General features: G+C 43.8%; 1 protein-coding gene across 1 annotated transcript in view; it reads left to right on the top strand.

Moving 5' to 3' along the window:
• LOC105018145 (neural-cadherin) overlaps positions 1–18,367 on the top strand; it is a 97,881-nt gene that overhangs the window by 70,629 nt on the left and 8,885 nt on the right. The window contains exons 28-32 of the mRNA XM_013138773.3: positions 103–283; positions 1,056–1,222; positions 3,957–4,221; positions 7,026–7,215; positions 10,534–10,784. Of these exons, the coding sequence (XP_012994227.3) occupies positions 103–283; positions 1,056–1,222; positions 3,957–4,221; positions 7,026–7,215; positions 10,534–10,784 (1,054 nt within the window). The remainder of the gene's footprint in view (positions 1–102; positions 284–1,055; positions 1,223–3,956; positions 4,222–7,025; positions 7,216–10,533; positions 10,785–18,367) is intronic.

Below are 18,367 nucleotides of genomic sequence, written 5' to 3' on the forward strand. Positions count from 1 at the left end.
CCCTCTCCTCCTTAATCTCTCCTTCCCTCTCTTTCGCACTAACCCCCCTTCTCTTTCCCTCACTCCCTCCGCTTCGTCTCCCTCTAATTATCTCTGCTGCAGCTCTACGACCTTGGTTCTCCCTCGGAGTCCTCCAGCAGTGCCCCAGGCTGCTCTCTGACTGACGGTAACTGTGTGAACATGGGTGTACCCTCCTGTGGCACCAGAGGGCGCTGTAACGGGCAGTGGGACTCCTTCACCTGCCAGTGCATGCTCGGGTACACTGGGATCCATTGTGAAGATGGTGCGTCACAGGCGGGTTGTAACAAGTGTGAATAGTGGGGATGAACGATGTGGAGTGGACTGTGTTGCGTAATTGAGTATGGGTCCAGTGTGGGAGGTATGGGAGGTATGGGTCCAGTGTGGGAGTTATGGGTCCAGTGGGGGAGGTATGGGTCCAGTTTGGGAGGTATGGGTCCAGTGTGGGAGGTATGGGAGGTATGGGTCCAGTGTGGGAGGTATGGGAGGTATGGGAGGTATGGGTCCAGTGTACAAGAGCTTAGAGTTCCAGCTTTTACACACTGTGTAAAACGGTGTACAAAAAATATTGTCTTACCTTGCGGAACTGAACTTTAGGCTTTATTGGTCACACACTAGAGGCTTTGTTGGTCACACACTAGAGGCTTTATTGGTCACACACTAGAGTCTTTGTTGGTCACACACTAGAGGCTTTGTTGATCACACACTAGAGGCTTTGTTGGTCACACACTAGAGGCTTTGTTGGTCACACACTAGAGGCTTTATTGGTCACACACTAGAGGCTTTGTTGGTCACACACTAGAGGCTTTATTGGTCACACACTAGAGGCTTTGTTGGTCACACACTAGAGGCTTTGTTGGTCACACACTAGAGGCTTTGTTGGTCACACACTAGAGGCTTTGTTGGTCACACACTAGAGGCTTTGTTGGTCACACACTACATTAGACAATTAATGCTTTATTGGATAAATTATCATAAATAACATGAGTTATTGGTGGCTGGATTCCGACTGTTTCTTTTGTCTCTTCAACTGACAGAAGTCCCAGAGTTGTCCTTCGATCCAAGGAGTCATGTCCAGTACCAGCTGGGCTGGTCACTCCCTGCCCATCACACCAGCGTGCAGATCCAGGTTCGAACCAATGCCCCCAGCGGCGTCCTCCTTGGCCTCCTCTCTCAAGAACAGAATGAATACTTACGCCTGGAGGTGAGTCACTGTCAGTCCTGCCTGCAGAGGCACTTTAATTGGGTCTCGATGTGAGCGTGCTCCTGAGCGATGTTATTAAGTTGCCTGAATGACTGTCACAATGGCTCGACACTTGACAGTGATGGAGTGAGTAATGGCAGGCTTGGAAGACAGGCAGTGGGTGCTGAGTGGGCTTCTGCATAACTGAGTTCTGTATGTGTAGTCGGAGTGTATTGTATTGCCTTTGGGTTGTTTTGAGATGTGCCCATGGAAGACTGCAGCACAGTATTGAGGCTGTTTTATTGTCTGTCTAGTTATGAGTACAGCTCTCCTCCAGGAAAGTGGCTAGCTGTTATTAGTTGGGTATGAAAAGGTCCAATTTAGGTTTTTTCTCCTTCAGGTTCTTGCTAGGGGATTTCTCTGTGGATTGCTCGAATTGTGTACCCTATTTGAACTGAAAACCACAGCGTGGCATAGACAACCAACATTGTCACATGGTGTTTCTGCTACTTCATAATGCTCTTTTCTGTCTGACTTAACCGGGGAAAAAGTCAGAGTGTGAATTACATTTCTGTGGTGAGGGTGTTAGGTTTCAAGGTTTAGGTGAACCTTTGGTCTCTGTGTATCCAGTAGCCTGGGCTAGCATCTGCCTTTCTAGAAAATGAATGCACACCGACCATCTGTTTCCTTCCTCCTACTGTGGCAGCCACATAACAGAACTGTGTCTTAAAAATCTGGTTGGTGACACTGATGTAACTCTTTAATGACTCTCTAAGTCATAAGAGTCTTAGAGTCATAAGAGTCTCTAAGTGACTCTTAGGGAGTTTTTCCTAGCCACTGAAATTCAACACTACTGTTGTTTGCTCCTTGGGGTTTAAGACCGGGCGTCTCTGTAAAAGCTCTGTGTGACAACTGCTGTTGTAAAAAGGGCTTTATAAATACATTTGATTGATTGATTGATCTAAGTCATTGTAGCAGGAACGTGGCTTTAGCCTTCTGTCTCCACCAGCCTCAAATATACTGTCTGACCTCAGCAGTTTTAGGTTAAATAAGGTACCTGTGTCAACATTGCCTCAAAGTTGAGTCGACGAGCAGTACAAAACTCATTTTCTGTCCAAAAGCAGCATACTCTGAAATATTTCTTTAGGACAGCATCGGGGCTGTCTCAGAACTCAGAACTGCCAGACACTTGAATGTGGATTTAGACAACAAGGCCAATTTACAAGGCTGTCTTCAGAATCTCAGGCTCTCTTGTTTGGTTTGATAGATAGGAAGAGATGGAGGGGGGGGGTGGGGGGGGGGGAGCCTGCTGCATGAATAAATAGACATTTACACCAGGGTCCGCTCCATAACAGCCAGAGTGTTAGATCTCAGAAACCTTTACCAGCTTCTGTTGATGTATGTTCAATGGAAATACATTCATTATTTACATAATGGCACACTGGAAAGAGTTTTACCAGCCACAGTGTTTTATTAATCTGTTAGGTGTTAGCGGAAAGGTGTTAATCAATAATTACAACCCTCATTGCTTATTTAGATGCTTTTTATTTATTTCACCAACTAAAAAGTTTAAACTCAAATGAAAAATGTTTATTTAAGAGTGTTTTCACTGCAGAGAAATACTAAAAGGACACTGATATCATTTGAATACACAAAGTTGGGATCAGTTTCTTTTATTTGCTTTGCTTTGTGAATCTAAATGGTGTCAGAGATGGAAGGAAATATAGTAGGGAGTTAATGGAAGGAAATATAGTAGGGAGTTAATGGAAGAAATATAGTAGGGAGTTAATGGAAGGAAATATAGTAGGGAGTTAATGGAAGAAATATAGTAGGGAGTTAATGGAAGAAATATAGTAGGGAGTTAATGGAAGGAAATATAGTAGGGAGTTAATGGAAGAAATATAGTAGGGAGTTAATGGAAGAAATATAGTAGGGAGTTAATGGAAGGAAATATAGTAGGGAGTTAATGGAAGAAATATAGTAGGAGTTAATGGAAGGAGGTACAGGAGAGGGTTAATAGAAATTGGTACAGTTGGGGTTAATGGAAAGAGGTATAGTAGGGGTTCAATGGAAGGCGGTATAGTAGGGGGTTAAAAGTAATAGGGGGTTAATGGAAGGAGGTGATCGGTTCATAAGGGGAAGGAGGTGATTGGTTCATAAGGGGAAGGAGGTGATCGGTTCATAAGGGGAAGGAGGTGATCGGTTCATAAGGGGAAGGAGGTGATCGGTTCATATGGGGAAGGAGGTGATCGGTTCATATGGGGAAGGAGGTGATCGGTTCATATGGGGAAGGAGGTGATCGGTTCATATGGGGAAGGAGGTGATCGGTTCATATGGGGAAGGAGGTGATCGGTTCATATGGGGAAGGAGGTGATCGGTTCATGGGTTGGGGGTAAAGATTTTTGGCATTATGCTCTGATGACCATGCTGAGATAGCAATTGTGAAAACAAGCTGTGCTGTAATACTGCATCCATTAAAACGTGGTATTGAATTACCGCGGCCACAGTCTCCAATTAAGAGACACTCTGCAGTTTTAGCAGCCAGCAGCTCCTTTCTGCCCAGAGTGTTGGCTCAGCTTTAGCTTCTATGGATAGTTGTCTGTGATATTCTCCCTCTGGACTGAATTAAGTGATGTCCATGGAAGTTTGGGCATTGAAATAAACTCAAATTAATTTGAAATTGCCCGTTACGCAAATCAAGTTGAAAAGTAATGTTTTGGGGGATAATTCTATTTCGTTGTACTGTGTATTGCAGGTGTATCAGGGGCAACTGGCTGTGTTTTACAACATGGGTGACGGACCGTACAACCTTACGCTGCCTTTCCATCGCCTTGACAATGGAGAATGGCATGATGTGGAGCTGGATCGCCATGGCAAAGAGTTTACCCTTCGATTGGACGGTGGTGGTGGGAGGCGTGAAGTCACAGCTGCTCCTGGGCGAAGTCAAGAGATTGTCATTGACCAATCCGTGGTGATGCTAGGAAACACGTTCCCTTCAGGACACAACCGCAGCTTCCTAGGTATGGTGATGGTACTGACCATTAGTACTGACCCTGGTACTGACCATTAGTACTGACCCTGGTACTGACCGTTAGTACTGTCCCTGGTACTGACCATTAGTACTGACCCTGGTACTGACCAGTATTGCTGACCCTAGTACTGACCAGTAGTGCTGTCTCTGGTTAGTGACCAGTAGTACTGCCCCCTGGTATTGACCATTAGTACTGACCCTGGCATTGACCATTAGTACTGACCCTGGTAATGAACAGTAGTGCTGTTCCTGGTTACTGACCATTAGTACTGACCCTGGTACTGACCATTAGTACTGACCCTGGTAGTGACCAGTAGAACTGACCCTGGTACTGAACATTAGTACTGACCCTGGTAGTGACCAGTAGTGCTGTCCCTGGTTACTGACCATTAGTACTGACCCTGGCACTGGCCATTAGTACTGACCCTGGCACTGACCATTAGTACTGACCCTGGTAGTGACCAGTAGTGTTGTCCCTGGTTACTGACCATTAGTACTGACCCTGGCACTGGCCATTAGTACTGACCCTGGCACTGACCATTAGTACTGACCCTGGTAGTGACTAGTAGTGCTGTCCCTGGTTACTGACCATTAGTACTGACCCTGGCACTGGCCATTAGTACTGACCCTGGTACTGACTATTAGTACTGACCCTGGTACTGACCAGTATTGCTGACCCTGGTACTGACCAGTAGTGCTGTCCCTGGTACTGACCATTAGTACTGACCTTGGTACTGACCAGTATTGCTGACCCTAGTACTGACCAGTAGTGCTATCCCTGGTTACTGACCAGTAGTACTGCCCCCTGGTATTGACCATTAGTACTGACCCTGGCATTGACCATTAATACTGACCCTGGTAGTGAACAGTAGTGCTGTCCCTGGTTACTGACCATTAGTACTGACCCTGGTACTGACCATTAGTACTGACCCTGGTAGTGACCAGTAGAACTGACCCTGGTACTGAACATTAGTACTGACCCTGGTAGTGACCAGTAGTGCTGTCCCTGGTTACTGACCATTAGTACTGACCCTGGCACTGGCCATTAGTACTGACCCTGGCACTGACCATTAGTACTGACCCTGGTAGTGACCAGTAGTGTTGTCCCTGGTTACTGACCATTAGTACTGACCCTGGCACTGGCCATTAGTACTGACCCTGGCACTGACCATTAGTACTGACCCTGGTAGTGACTAGTAGTGCTGTCCCTGGTTACTGACCAGTATTGCTGACCCTGGTACTGACCAGTAGTGCTGTCCCTGGTACTGACCATTAGTACTGATCCTGGTACTGACCAGTATTGCTGACCCTGGTACTGACCAGTAGTGCTGTCCCTGGTACTGACCATTAGTACTGACCTTGGTACTGACCAGTATTGCTGACCCTAGTACTGACCAGTAGTGCTATCCCTGGTTACTGACCAGTAGTACTGCCCCCTGGTATTGACCATTAGTACTGACCCTGGCATTGACCATTAGTACTGACCCTGGTAGTGAGCAGTAGTGCTGTCCCTGGTTACTGACCATTAGTACTGACCCTGGTACTGACCATTAGTACTGACCCTGGTAGTGACCAGTAGAACTGACCCTGGTACTGAACATTAGTACTGACCCTGGTAGTGACCAGTAGTGTTGTCCCTGGTTACTGACCATTAGTACTGACCCTGGCACTGGCCATTAGTACTGACCCTGGCACTGACCATTAGTACTGACCCTGGTAGTGACCAGTAGTGCTGTCCCTGGTTACTGACCGTTAGTACTGACCCTGGCACTGGCCATTAGTACTGACCCTGGCACTGACCATTAGTACTGACCCTGGTAGTGACCAGTAGTGCCTTCCCTGGTTACTGACCATTAGTACTGACCCTGGCACTGGCCATTAGTACTGACCCTGGCACTGACCATTAGTACTGACCCTGGTAGTGACCAGTAGTGCTGTCCCTGGTTACTGACCATTAGTACTGACCCTGGCACTGGCCATTAGTACTGACCCTGTCACTGACCATTTGTACTGACCCTGGTCCTGACCATTAGTGCTGTCCCTAAAACTGACCATTAGTACTGTGCCTGGTACTGACGAGTAGTCCTGCCCCCTGGTACTGACAAGTAGTCCTGCCCCCTGGTACTGACCAGTAGTCCTGCCCCCTGGTACTGACCATTAGTACTTTTTCCTGGTACTGACCATTAGTAATTACTTTTAATACTTTCGATTGGTACTGACCATTAATAATGCCCACTGTTACTGACCTTTGGTACTGACAATTAATACTTTCCATTGCTACTCACCATTGATACTGACCATTAATAATGTCCACTTGCCAACTTGCCTTTACTGCCAATGTCAGAGAACTGTGATGGAAGATAAATGAATAAACAAACTGTATCTGTTTGTGATTGGCAACCCAGGATTGACGCACTGCAGTATTTTACTCTTCTATATCCCTGCCTTCCTATCTGAAATGGTTTTGGACTTTGAAGAGGTAGGCTATGGATTTGAGGCCGAGGCAGATGAAGTGTGAAGGACTTGATTCAGGAGCAGAGATGTGTATAAATGATGTGTTACACATCGTCCTTCCCAGAGGATGGGCAGACAAACGAGCAGAGTAAATATCCTCAGAATCAGAGGACTACACTGACAGCTAAGCCCCGGGCTATCTGTCTGTGTGTGTGTGTGTGTGTGTGTCCGGGTGTTTCCGTCCCTTCATGGAAGTTGGTTAAAAGTGTTTGCCTGAGGCCTAGTGTGTATGTCTCTGAATGTCACTTACTGTATGGTGCTGTTTCATCTCCCTCTCAGGTTGTCTGCGGGACCTGAGGCTGAACGGACGGCCCATGCCCATGGCCAATCAGCCTTCTGTGTGGTCCCAAGGACTCCAGGTGGTCACATCCTTTGGGGTCTCCCCAGGCTGCCCGTCAGATGCCTGCAGGAAACACCAGTGCTCTCCCCCCTTCATCTGTGTGGACCTCTGGAGGAAACACCAGTGCAGGTACATAAACACTGTCAGGAAATCATGTCAGAATCATATTTAGCCCCGGGCTATAAGGCTGTTGTCTATAACTAAGGCCTAAGTGTTTTTCCATGTTAGGTCACATTGTCTTTGGGCTACAAGTCGTTGCCAGCACTGGATATCCACTATCCCAGCATAACAAAGAGACAGAAACTGCCTTTCAATCAGAAAACATCACTTCAGGCAAGGGCTGGTCAGGTGTGCCTGGACGAGATATGTAGCAGTTTAACGGACACTGTTTAGTAGTTTACAACATGAACTGTCCTCTCCTTACCTCAATAAATGAACCCTTGACAAAACAAACCGAGACGCTCTTCATCTTTTTCTATCTATCTCTGATTCTCTCTGATTCTATCCATACTACACTGTAGTTCACTTCTGTCTCATTCTCTTTGCATTGTCTCAGGTCTTCTGTTCTGTCTCTTTCTCTCTGCATAGTCTCAGCTCTTCTTTTCTGTCTTGTTCTCTCTGCTTTGTCTCAGGTCTTCTGTTCTGTCTCTTTCTCTCTGCATAGTCTCAGCTCTTCTTTTCTGTCTTGTTCTCTCTGCTTTGTCTCAGGTCTTCTGTTCTGTCTCGTTCTCTGTGCATTGTCTCAGCTCTTCTGTTCTGCCTCTTTCTCGCTGCATAGTCTCAGCTCTTCTGTTCTGTCTTGTTCTATCTACATTGTCTCAGCTCTTCTGTTCTGTCTCGTTCTATCTACGTTGTCTCTGCCCATCTTTTCTGTCTCGTTCTCTCTGCGTTGTCTCTGCCCTTCTTTTCTGTCTCGTTCTCTCTGCGTTGTCTCAGCTCTTCGGACGGTGTGTCAACATGAGCTAAATAAAACACTGCTCTAATTGTAGTGACAGAGGAGCCTGGCAGCAGTGATTCAAACTCCCCAGGACTCCAGTGTTTCCTGTCCTCCCTGGCTGGGATCAGAGTGTGTGAAACGGCTTAAAGGCCTTTCATCACCATGGGATGTTCACACGGGGTACCGAGCCTGAAGACAATCCTCAGGAGAAGCAGACATTTACTGACATAAAAGAGGAAAAGGACAACCCAGGCTACTGTTACTGAGGGCACTATGCTGGGCGTATTCAAACACCTTTTCCTGAAAGAAGGAGGAAAAATTCATTTGCAGAGTGTTTTACTGTAGTCGGAGATGTTCTGTTTTATTACAGCAATACATCTTTGTTAAAGCACAACAATGTATCAGGGACAGCTATCAGAATCTATAGCTGCGGATTGTTGATGTGGCCACTGTATTCATCCATAAAAGTCAAACGACCTTGCAACTGTTACATTTCAGGCCTAACTGCAAAATAGATAGTAGTTTGAAACCACGTAGAGGGAAACACCTGTTCACACGGGGAAGATGACCCTGATAAAAAAATGCTCATTTAGCAACTGACATATTTATTTATGTCGCTGCTAGTAGCTGTAGATTATATTTTTCAAATCATGTGAAAAATAAAAGATTCTTTCAATATATGAGGAATAGAAAACCAGTTTAAATAATGGGATCCTATTTATATAACAAGCATGAATCTGGAGGGCTAAAACTCTTAAATATCAAAGCTTTGAACCTCTCAAAGCCTCAATAATACCAACATTATATTTAAATCCAGCCAGCTGCTAAGTGAGGCACATAGTATTTTTTTAAATGTCCTTTTTGCTATTATGCACTGAAACCAAGCATTTTTGGTGGGTTGAAATGGGTTCCGTTTGAAGCGTCTTCCTTTCCAACTGATGCAGTACAGAGTTGTTTACATATACAATGTTATCCTCCAGAGGGGGCAGAATAGACACTACCACAAATAATATGGCTAAACTCCAATATACTGACAACGAACATAATAATCTTCTTAGGGAGAGTGTATGAAGTAGGCATCATGTTCATGAATGACACTGTAAAAAGGGAATGTGAAATAAATGTCACACAGGCAATTAATAAGGGTGTACGGAAATGTATGCACCAATAAGCCACTGATCAAAAACCAGGCAAGACACATAGAACAAATTTGGCCTTACAGTTTAATTTAAGGTCAAAAGGTTTGACAGCACCTTCCCAGATGGCACAGTGGTCTTTTGCAGTGCCGAGCCTACCACAGTATTGGTTAGAGCCCTGACTGGGCTGCTCGCTGGTGAGTGGCTGGGAGGACTCATGGGTGATGCGGATTGGCCAGCATTTCCGGGGAGGGGCTTCCCTGTCTTATTTAGCTTATTTAGGTGACTATAAGCATGGCTTGATGTGCTCCTTTAAATAACAAAAGGTTTGCCAGCTATGCTGTACACAAATGAAGTCAGTTGGGGACAGATGCAGTCATGTGAAAAAGTAAGCAAACCCTGTGGAATGTTGTAATTTCTGGACATATTTGGACCATGTATTGGACAAGGTAACCAAGGAAACATGAAAGGTTTCAAAGTTTCATTGTTTGGTGTGATTTGTTAAATTGTGTTTAACTTCAACAATGAATGTGGTTGGAATTCATCTCAAATTTCCATGTGCCAAATATGTACTGTACATAAATAACAACTGCCTAGGTGTTGTACTTCTTAGGACTGTATTTATATAATAATACCTTGGCTTTGGGTCTAGGATCTGAGGTTTATAAAAACAATTGACACATTCATCCATGCTTTTCCCCTTAATATATTACAGTGTTTCTTAATCCTGGTCCTTGGGACCCAAAGGGGTGCCTGTTTTTGTTTTTGCCCAAGCACTCACACACCTGATTCAAATGAAAGACTCATTGATAGGTTGATTACGTCAATCAATTGTGTAAGTGGTTGGGCAACAATTGAAACAGGTGTGTGAGTGCTGGGGCAAAAACAAAAATGTGCACCCCTTTGGGTCCCCAGGACCAGGATTGGGAAACACTGACATAAATAGAATTCTGCCTACCAAGACAATGATCCGCATATGGAGTCCACAGTCCAGGCACAACCAGTGTCACTGGACCATCTCTCCTGGTGTTGTTCTTCGTGTGAATCATCTCTGAAGTCCAGCAATTTGGGAGACACCATGGTAGAATGGTGGGATTTGTTGCTGAAGGAAACCGAAAGATTATTAAATACTGTGCAAGAGGTGTTCATCTGTGGAAAATGGAGAGTGTAGGTGTTGATATGAAACCGTGAATGCTGCACCAATAAATCTATTTAAATTTTCAGGCAGAATGTGTGAGAGAATGGAAAAACTAAAATAATAGTACCTATAAAGTTGAATACAGTAATTTAGGTCGAACATGCTAACCAGGTGCGTGTAGTCTAAACACTCGATCCAAACTGACCACAAGCTCTCTGTCATTTGCCTCTCCACAGGTGCCCCCCCGGTCACATAACGAAGGAGAACGCGTCAGGCAAACTGTGTGTCTACACGCTGTGTGCGAGCAGACCGTGTCACCATGGCACCTGCGTGGCCCACTCCCCTGCCAAGTACTCGTGTAACTGTCTGGAGGGCTACCGCGGCCGCCACTGTGAGGTCACGCTGGCGCTGTACCACAACGATGACGAGAACACTCTGAGCCTCAGCTCTGCGTTCGCTATTAGTATCTGTGTCCTGGCGTTTCTAGGTAGCTATATGGATTACGTTGTGTACTACCTCTGGTGAACGTGCAATCTTTCTCCTTCACTCTTTCACCTGAATCCATCTGGTTTCGTCCCCGCTAATGGTGCATCTGATTCCATCTGGATGAATGTGGCTACATGTGATTCATTTGGTTTCATCTGATTCCATGTGGTTTCGTCTTGCTAACGTTGCTTCTGATTCCATCTGGATGAATGTGGTTGCATGTGATTAATTTGGTTTCATCTGATTCCATGTGGTTTCGTCTAGTTAGAATCTGATGCATCTGGTTCTGTTTTTTTTTTATTTTATTGTAATACAACATATTATCATTAATGCATCTTCTTTTCTGGTCAGCTGAAAACACATTTCTAGATATGAAAATGAAAAGCCTCAACCAGTGACATGTACCAGTGGGGAGGTAGTAGTGAGTTACAAGTCATGATTTACTTGCATGTAAGTACAGTGGGGAGAACAAGTATTTGATACACTGTCAATTGTGTAGGTTTTCTCACTTACAAAGCATGTAGAAGTCTTACATTTTTATCATAGGTACTCTTCAACTGTGAGTGATGGAATCTAAAACAAAATCACATTGTATGATTTTTAAGTAAATCATTTGCATTATATTGCATGACGTAAGTATTTGATACATCAGAAAAGCAGAACTTAATATTTGGTACAGAAACCTTTGTTTGCAATTACAGAGATCATACGTTTCCTGTAGTTCTTGACCAGGTTTGCACACACTGCAGCAGGGATTTTGGCCCACTCCTCCATACAGACCTTCTGCAGATCCTTCAGGTTTCTGGGCTGTCGCTGGGCAATACAGACTTTCAGCTCCCTCCAAAGATTTTCTATTGGGTTCAGGTCTGGAGACTGGCAAGGCCACTCCAGGACCTTAAGATGCTTCATATGGAACCACTCCTTAGTTGCCCTGGCTGTGTGTTTCGGGTCGTTGTCATGCTGGAAGACCCAGCTACTGAGGGAAGGAGGTTGTTGGCCAAGAACTTGCAATACATGGCCCCATCCATCCTCCCCTCAATACAGTGCAGTCGTCCTGTCCCCTTTGCAGAAAAGCATCCCCAAAGAATGATGTTTCCACCTCCATGCTTCAAAGTTCGGATGGTGTTCTTGGGGTTGTACTCATCCTTCTTCTTCCTCCAAACACGGTGAGTGGAGTTTAGACCAAAAAGCTCTATTTTTGTCTCATCAGACCACATGAACTTCTCCCATTCCTCCTCTGGATCATCCAGATGGTCATTGGCAAATTCAGACGGGCCTGGACAAGCGCTGGCTTGAGCAGGGGGACCTTGCGTGCGCTGAAGGATTTTAATCCATGACGGCGTAATGTGTTACTAATGGTTTTCTTTGAGACTGTGGTCCCAGCTCTCTTCAGGTCATTGACCAGGTCCTGCCGTGTAGTTCTGGGCTGATCCCTCACCTTCCTCATGATCATTGATGCCCCACGAGGTGAGATCTTGCATGGAGCCCCAGACCGAGGGAGATTGACCATCATCTTGAACTTATTTTCTAATAATTACGCCAACAGTTGTTGCCTTCTCACCAAGCTGCTTGCCTATTGTCCTGTAGCCCATCCCAGCCTTGTGCTTGTCTACAATTTTATCCCTGATGTCCTTACACAGCTCTCTGGTCTTGGCCATTGTGGAGAGGTTGGAGTCTGTTTGATTGAGTGTGTGGACAGGTGTCTTTTATACAGGTAACAAGTTCAAACAGATGCAGTTAATACAGGTAATGAGTGGAGAACAGGAGGGCTTCTAGAAGAAAAACTAACAGGTCTGTGAGAGCTGGAATTCTTACTGGTTGGTAGGTGATCAAATACTTATGTCATGCAATAAAATGCAAATTAATTATTAAAACATCATACATTGTGATTTTCTGGTAATTACAGACCTCTACATGCTTTGTAAATAGGAAAACCTGCAAAATCGGCAGTGTATGAAATACTTGTTCTCCCCACTGTATGTTTTAGGAGAAACTATAACTTTTCTAGTTAGTACCGGCACATTTTCCTAAGTACAGATTTTTAGCACTCGGTCCAGCCTTGTGATTGTATTTGTCCATGGGGGAAAAAGCTACTGTGTGAAGACCGCATTACTGTGTTCGTTCAATGGAATTGGGCCCCAAGTGTTTTGTTAGTGTAGATCTGAGGATCAGTATGAGTCAGTACGGCTGTGTTTGTCTCAGAAAAGAATACTGATTTTGTTAACTCTGTGAGTCACAAGAAAATCCCAAAATCTTTAGGTTTGGTCACTGTTCAAAATCTTTCAGCATCAGTCAGTCCTCTCAGTGGTCATTTGTGGCTCAGTTGATAGAGCACGGCGCCTGTCAGAATTATGTAGCGGCTTTGAGTACCAGGAACCCATATATATACCTGCCAACTTGGATTTGTCATTCCCCTTTGCCTTACCTTTTTATCCAACTTGTTTTATGTCGTCTCTTTGCCATTTCCCTTCCGGTTTCATGTCCGTCTTAATCCCTGCGCCCATATTTCATGGTCATCTCATTCCTCCATCCCTCTTCCATTAACGTAAATGTGTCCATGTTTGTTGCTGACACGTTTGTAGGGCCTGTTGGGTCCAGTGTGGTATACAGCTCGCTCCTGCTGCTATACACTTTCTGAGGCCCGCTGTCACAAACGGGGTTAGAAAAGGCCCTGACGATTCAATACACATTTTGTATTATTATAACTGACGTAACCGGGGGCGTGTGGCGGTGTGCTGAAACATCACTTATTTTGACGTGCTTTTGACATTCTGACGGATGAAAGGCTACAACTCAACGTTTGATATTATGAATGCGAAGATAACACACAGTCCTTTAGATCGTTCTCAAACATGTGTGTGTTTAATGTGTAAATGACACCACCTGCTGAAGTCACGAGGTAGGATCTAGGCCCTTGTGCTTTTATTGCATGCGTTCAGATGTATTAGACTAATTAATTACAATTATACTAATTCCCCTGTAAAGCTATATCAATATTGGAGGTGAGCACGAATTAATGGGAAAAAATTATCCAACCATGTCTGTGACAAGAAATACAATAGAGCAGTAAAACGGTCTGCAGTGAGTCAGGTTACAGTTCTAGGTCCTTTGTTAGTGTTCAGTTTTTTGTCATGGCAACCACCTCATCTTCCTCATCTTGTGAACTCAAACTCCATTACAAGTCAAAGTGATCATGCATTATTCATAGTTACATAACTGATCAATCCATCAGAGACCGGCTGATTGTCAAGCTGAACGTACCGCAGAGAGAATCAGCAACAGGCCAATCTGGGCATCTAAGTATGCTTAATCAGCCTTTGAAAGTGTATGTTTTAAAGCTTAATTGTCGATCACATTTACTTGTTCTGATGTGTCATTTGATTTGATATTTATATCCACATGGTTGGGAAGTAAATGGTAATGAAAGTGCCTGTATTTTTGGAATAGAAAATACTTTTCATAATAAAACCTTGTACTAGTCATTTTCTTATTTCTTCTCCGTTTAATTTATTTGTCCTTCTTTTCTCCTTTCCATATACATTTTCCCTACATTATATATGGTGTTTGTATAATCGAAATTCCGAGACTTGCATTAACAGTGTTATTATCAATATATCCGTCTAGCTTTATTCATTGTCTGTGTTCGTCATACCTATTTCATCCTGTCATACCCTTAATGGTAAATATTACACGTCACATCCCAGGTCTGTGAGTGTGCTTGGTTTCTGTATCCAGTGGGTGTGGAAACAGCTTAAGAGCAGATTCTTTGCTGTCTTTCTACAACTGTGATGACTAGAGTTCCAATACCTTTTGAAGGTTACATTGTACATTTACATTGTAATAATTGAGCAGACACTCTTGTCCAAGGTGACATACAGTCCATTTATCTTAGGATTGCTAAATGGGACCCAAACACAGCCCAGTAATAATGAGCACATTTTTACTCACTGAACTGGCTGTCAGCAAAGTCAGGGTGAGTAGAAAGGAAAAAATAACAGCAGGCCCTGATTCACAGACGGCGACGGTAGGAGGTGGGCGTTCTCTTCAAAATGGTGGGGTTATCGGAGGTTTTGGAAAAATGGGTAGGGACTCTGCTTTCCTAGCTCCATGGGGACCTTGTTTCACCATTGGGATGCCAGGATGGAGACCAGCTTTGACTGCTCTTAGCAGGAGGTGCCCTTCTGCTGAATTGAGATGGCCGAGAGACCAGAGGTAGCTCGGGTAAGAGGTGGGGTTGGAGTCTAGACTAAAGGTAAGGCGGTTCCTCTTATTACTCTGTAGGCAAGGACTGAAATAAGGGAGGCCAATATCGGAGCTAAGCAGTCCAGACTTGAGATCACGTGCCTGGATTAAGACCTGTGCTGCTTCCAGTTTGATGTAAGGTCGTCCTAATACAGATGTTGTAGGAGCTAGTCACCTTAGCTACCCTGACCTTGGCGGAGAATGACTATGCCGGAAGGTGGTGGTGGTGGTGGTGGTGGTGGTGGAGGAGGAGGAGGAGGAGGATTGAAGGGAAGGGAGAAGTTGTCAGTTATCTGAGGTTTGAGGACGATGCTTGAAATCTGGATTGAAAGAAAGGGTGCTTTAGTAACAGATCGAGAGGAACAGTAGGTAGCAAATGAAAGAATGATAGGTCACCTGGAGGTTTTGTTCAGTTCTCCGCAACCCTGTGAGTCACTTACCCATGGAGCAGGAGGGGGAGGGCCAAGCTGGTTAGGGAGAAAGCAGAATGAGTGTCATTGGACGTTGAAGGACAGAAGAGTTTGAAAAACATATAGTCAGACAAAGAGAGTATGTGTGAAAACTAGATAAGATACTAAAGAGAGTGGAATGTTGTGTACCTCCTATTTCCCTCCTGAAAAATAAATCTGCTGAACAATTTGGCAGAACTTCTTTCTGTCACCGTCAGTCTTTGTCTCAGGCAACAACACCGCTGCTTGACAGGACCGCCGCTTACGACGGCCGTTGAAAACAAACTGTGAGCCTTTAGTAGAAACCCAATTTATGACTGACCGGCCGAGTAGGTAGCCTCTGACATATAACCTGAACCAGATTGCAGGCCGAGGTTTAAGTGTGAATGTTATTTTCATTGGACAGCTTGACGACAGCCAGTAAATATTTAGGTCAACCAGAAGATATACATCGCTGTTGAAATCAAATAATATTATTGGGCATTTCACATATATTGTTCTGGACATGCATGCTAACATGCACTGTCCTGTAGCATAATCTCAAGAATAGGCAGTAGGTGAAGCAGGTTATCCTGTAACCATTTTACTTCCACACAAACACTTCCTCCTTTAGCATTCCTGTCTTATCTGAATGTTATAGTCATGTATAACTTTCACTGTATTATCAAATGAATGTTCTAAATGTGTTTCAGAAAAGACCAGATTACGAACAAAGCAAGCTGTCACTTTCAGGAAACACGTTTTCTCATGCTACACATTTTAATGTGTGCTATTTCTCATTTATTTCCTGAGTTGCTTGTTCATTGTTATTGCTATCCTGGAAGGCTTATCAGAGGTAGACATGTCAGTGAGATTTAAATTCGAACCAATGGTACTGAGTGGGCTGCCCACAGCGAGCCTCCTCCTGAGGCAGTTCCAATGCAAACAGTGGAATTAAATTTCATGGGCAGAAGATTATCACTGACAATACCCTCAAAGCTAACAGTAGCCAGGGTAACAATGGAATTTAAATTAATGGGCACAAGATTATGACTGACAATACCTCTGGGAAAATGGACAGGTTCTAATCGTATTTATTATAGAATATTAATATATAACCTCTGATTTGTGCCTTGAGTTAAGGCACCTGGATGAAAGTAAAATGTATCCAAACGCAGTGGTAATTTTCTAATCACAGAAATGTGAAATGTGACTGCTCAGTTGAGTGACCTTGACGAGTGTGATTTGCATGCAGTACACCCTTACTGCAGTCACTACTGTAGTACTGCTACCATGACTACTGTAATACACATCAAGGTGTCCTCAATTATTTAATGGATGCTTCTGAAACGTCTGCACAAGGGAAGCCAAATAGGAAACAGGACGATTCTGTTGCATAGCATAAGAGAGAATACCGGTATGTATTCAGAAGACAAGCAGAACAACGAAAAGCAAAACAGGGACACAAATAGGAACGAGCAAGACATAATGAAAGGGGAAAATAGAGATTGATGTCAGACAGGAGAAGACATATTGGTTGAGATTAATGGACTTTAAAGGTCAGTGCAGCATACTGTATAATTTAAGACAATAGATGTGATTGATAGCAGTGCTTCAGCAGCATTCCTACAATGCTCTTAATACATTAATCCAACATTGTCCCAACATTACTGGGAGCTCTGTTCACAGTGGCATCACCCTGGAAATGCGTGTAGGTTCTGTGAACAGCAAACAGAAAAAAAAGGAACAACCGCTTTTTCAACTCAATAACTGTAATTATTGATTCAGGTTTTTACAGACCTGATTCACAGTTGAGTCATGCATGAGTTAGGTTATAAAACTGACTTGACTCACAGTAGTGTCATGCATGAGTTAGGTTATAAAACTGACTTGACTCACAGTAGTGTCATGCATGAGTTAGGTTATAAAACTGACTTGACTCACAGTAGTGCCATGCATGAGTTAGGTTATAACTGACTTGATTCACATTAGAGTCATGCATGAGTTAGGTTATAACTGACTTGACTCACAGTAGAGTCATGCATGAGTTAGGTTATAACTGACTTGACTCACAGTAGAGTCATGCATGAGTTAGGTTATAACTGACTTGACTCACAGTAGAGTAATGCATGAGTTAGGTTATAACTGACTTGACTCACAGTAGAGTCATGCATGAGTTAGGTTATAACTGACTTGACTCACAGTAGAGTAATGCATGAGTTAGGTTATAACTGACTTGACTCACAGTAGAGTCATACATGAGTTAGGTTATAACTGACTTGACTCACAGTAGAGTAATGCATGAGTTAGGTTATAACTGACTTGACTCACAGTAGAGTCATGCATGAGTTAGGTTATAACTGACTTGACTCACAGTAGAGTCATGCATGAGTTAGGTTATAACTGACTTGACTCACAGTAGAGTCATGCATGAGTTAGGTTATAACTGACTTGACTCACAGTAGAGTCATGCATGAGTTAGGTTATAACTGACTTGACTCACAGTAGAGTCATGCATGAGTTAGGTTATAACTGACTTGACTCACAGTAGAGTCATGCATGAGTTAGGTTATAACTGACTTGACTCACAGTAGAGTCATGCATGAGTTAGGTTATAACTGACTTGACTCACAGTAGAGTAATGCATGAGTTAGGTTATAACTGACTTGACTCACAGTAGAGTCATGCATGAGTTAGGTTATAACTGACTTGACTCACAGTAGAGTCATGCATGAGTTAGGTTATAACTGACTTGACTCACAGTAGAGTCATGCATGAGTTAGGTTATAACTGACTTGACTCACAGTAGAGTCATGCATGAGTTAGGTTATAACTGACTTGACTGAGATCTGTACTGAGAACCACCTGACAACCAACCAAAGACAGGTTTTTCTCCACAACGAGCTATCCTCAT

This window comes from Esox lucius, chromosome 19 (assembly GCF_011004845.1).
Source record: "Esox lucius isolate fEsoLuc1 chromosome 19, fEsoLuc1.pri, whole genome shotgun sequence".
NCBI classification, from domain to species: Eukaryota; Metazoa; Chordata; class Actinopteri; order Esociformes; family Esocidae; genus Esox; species Esox lucius.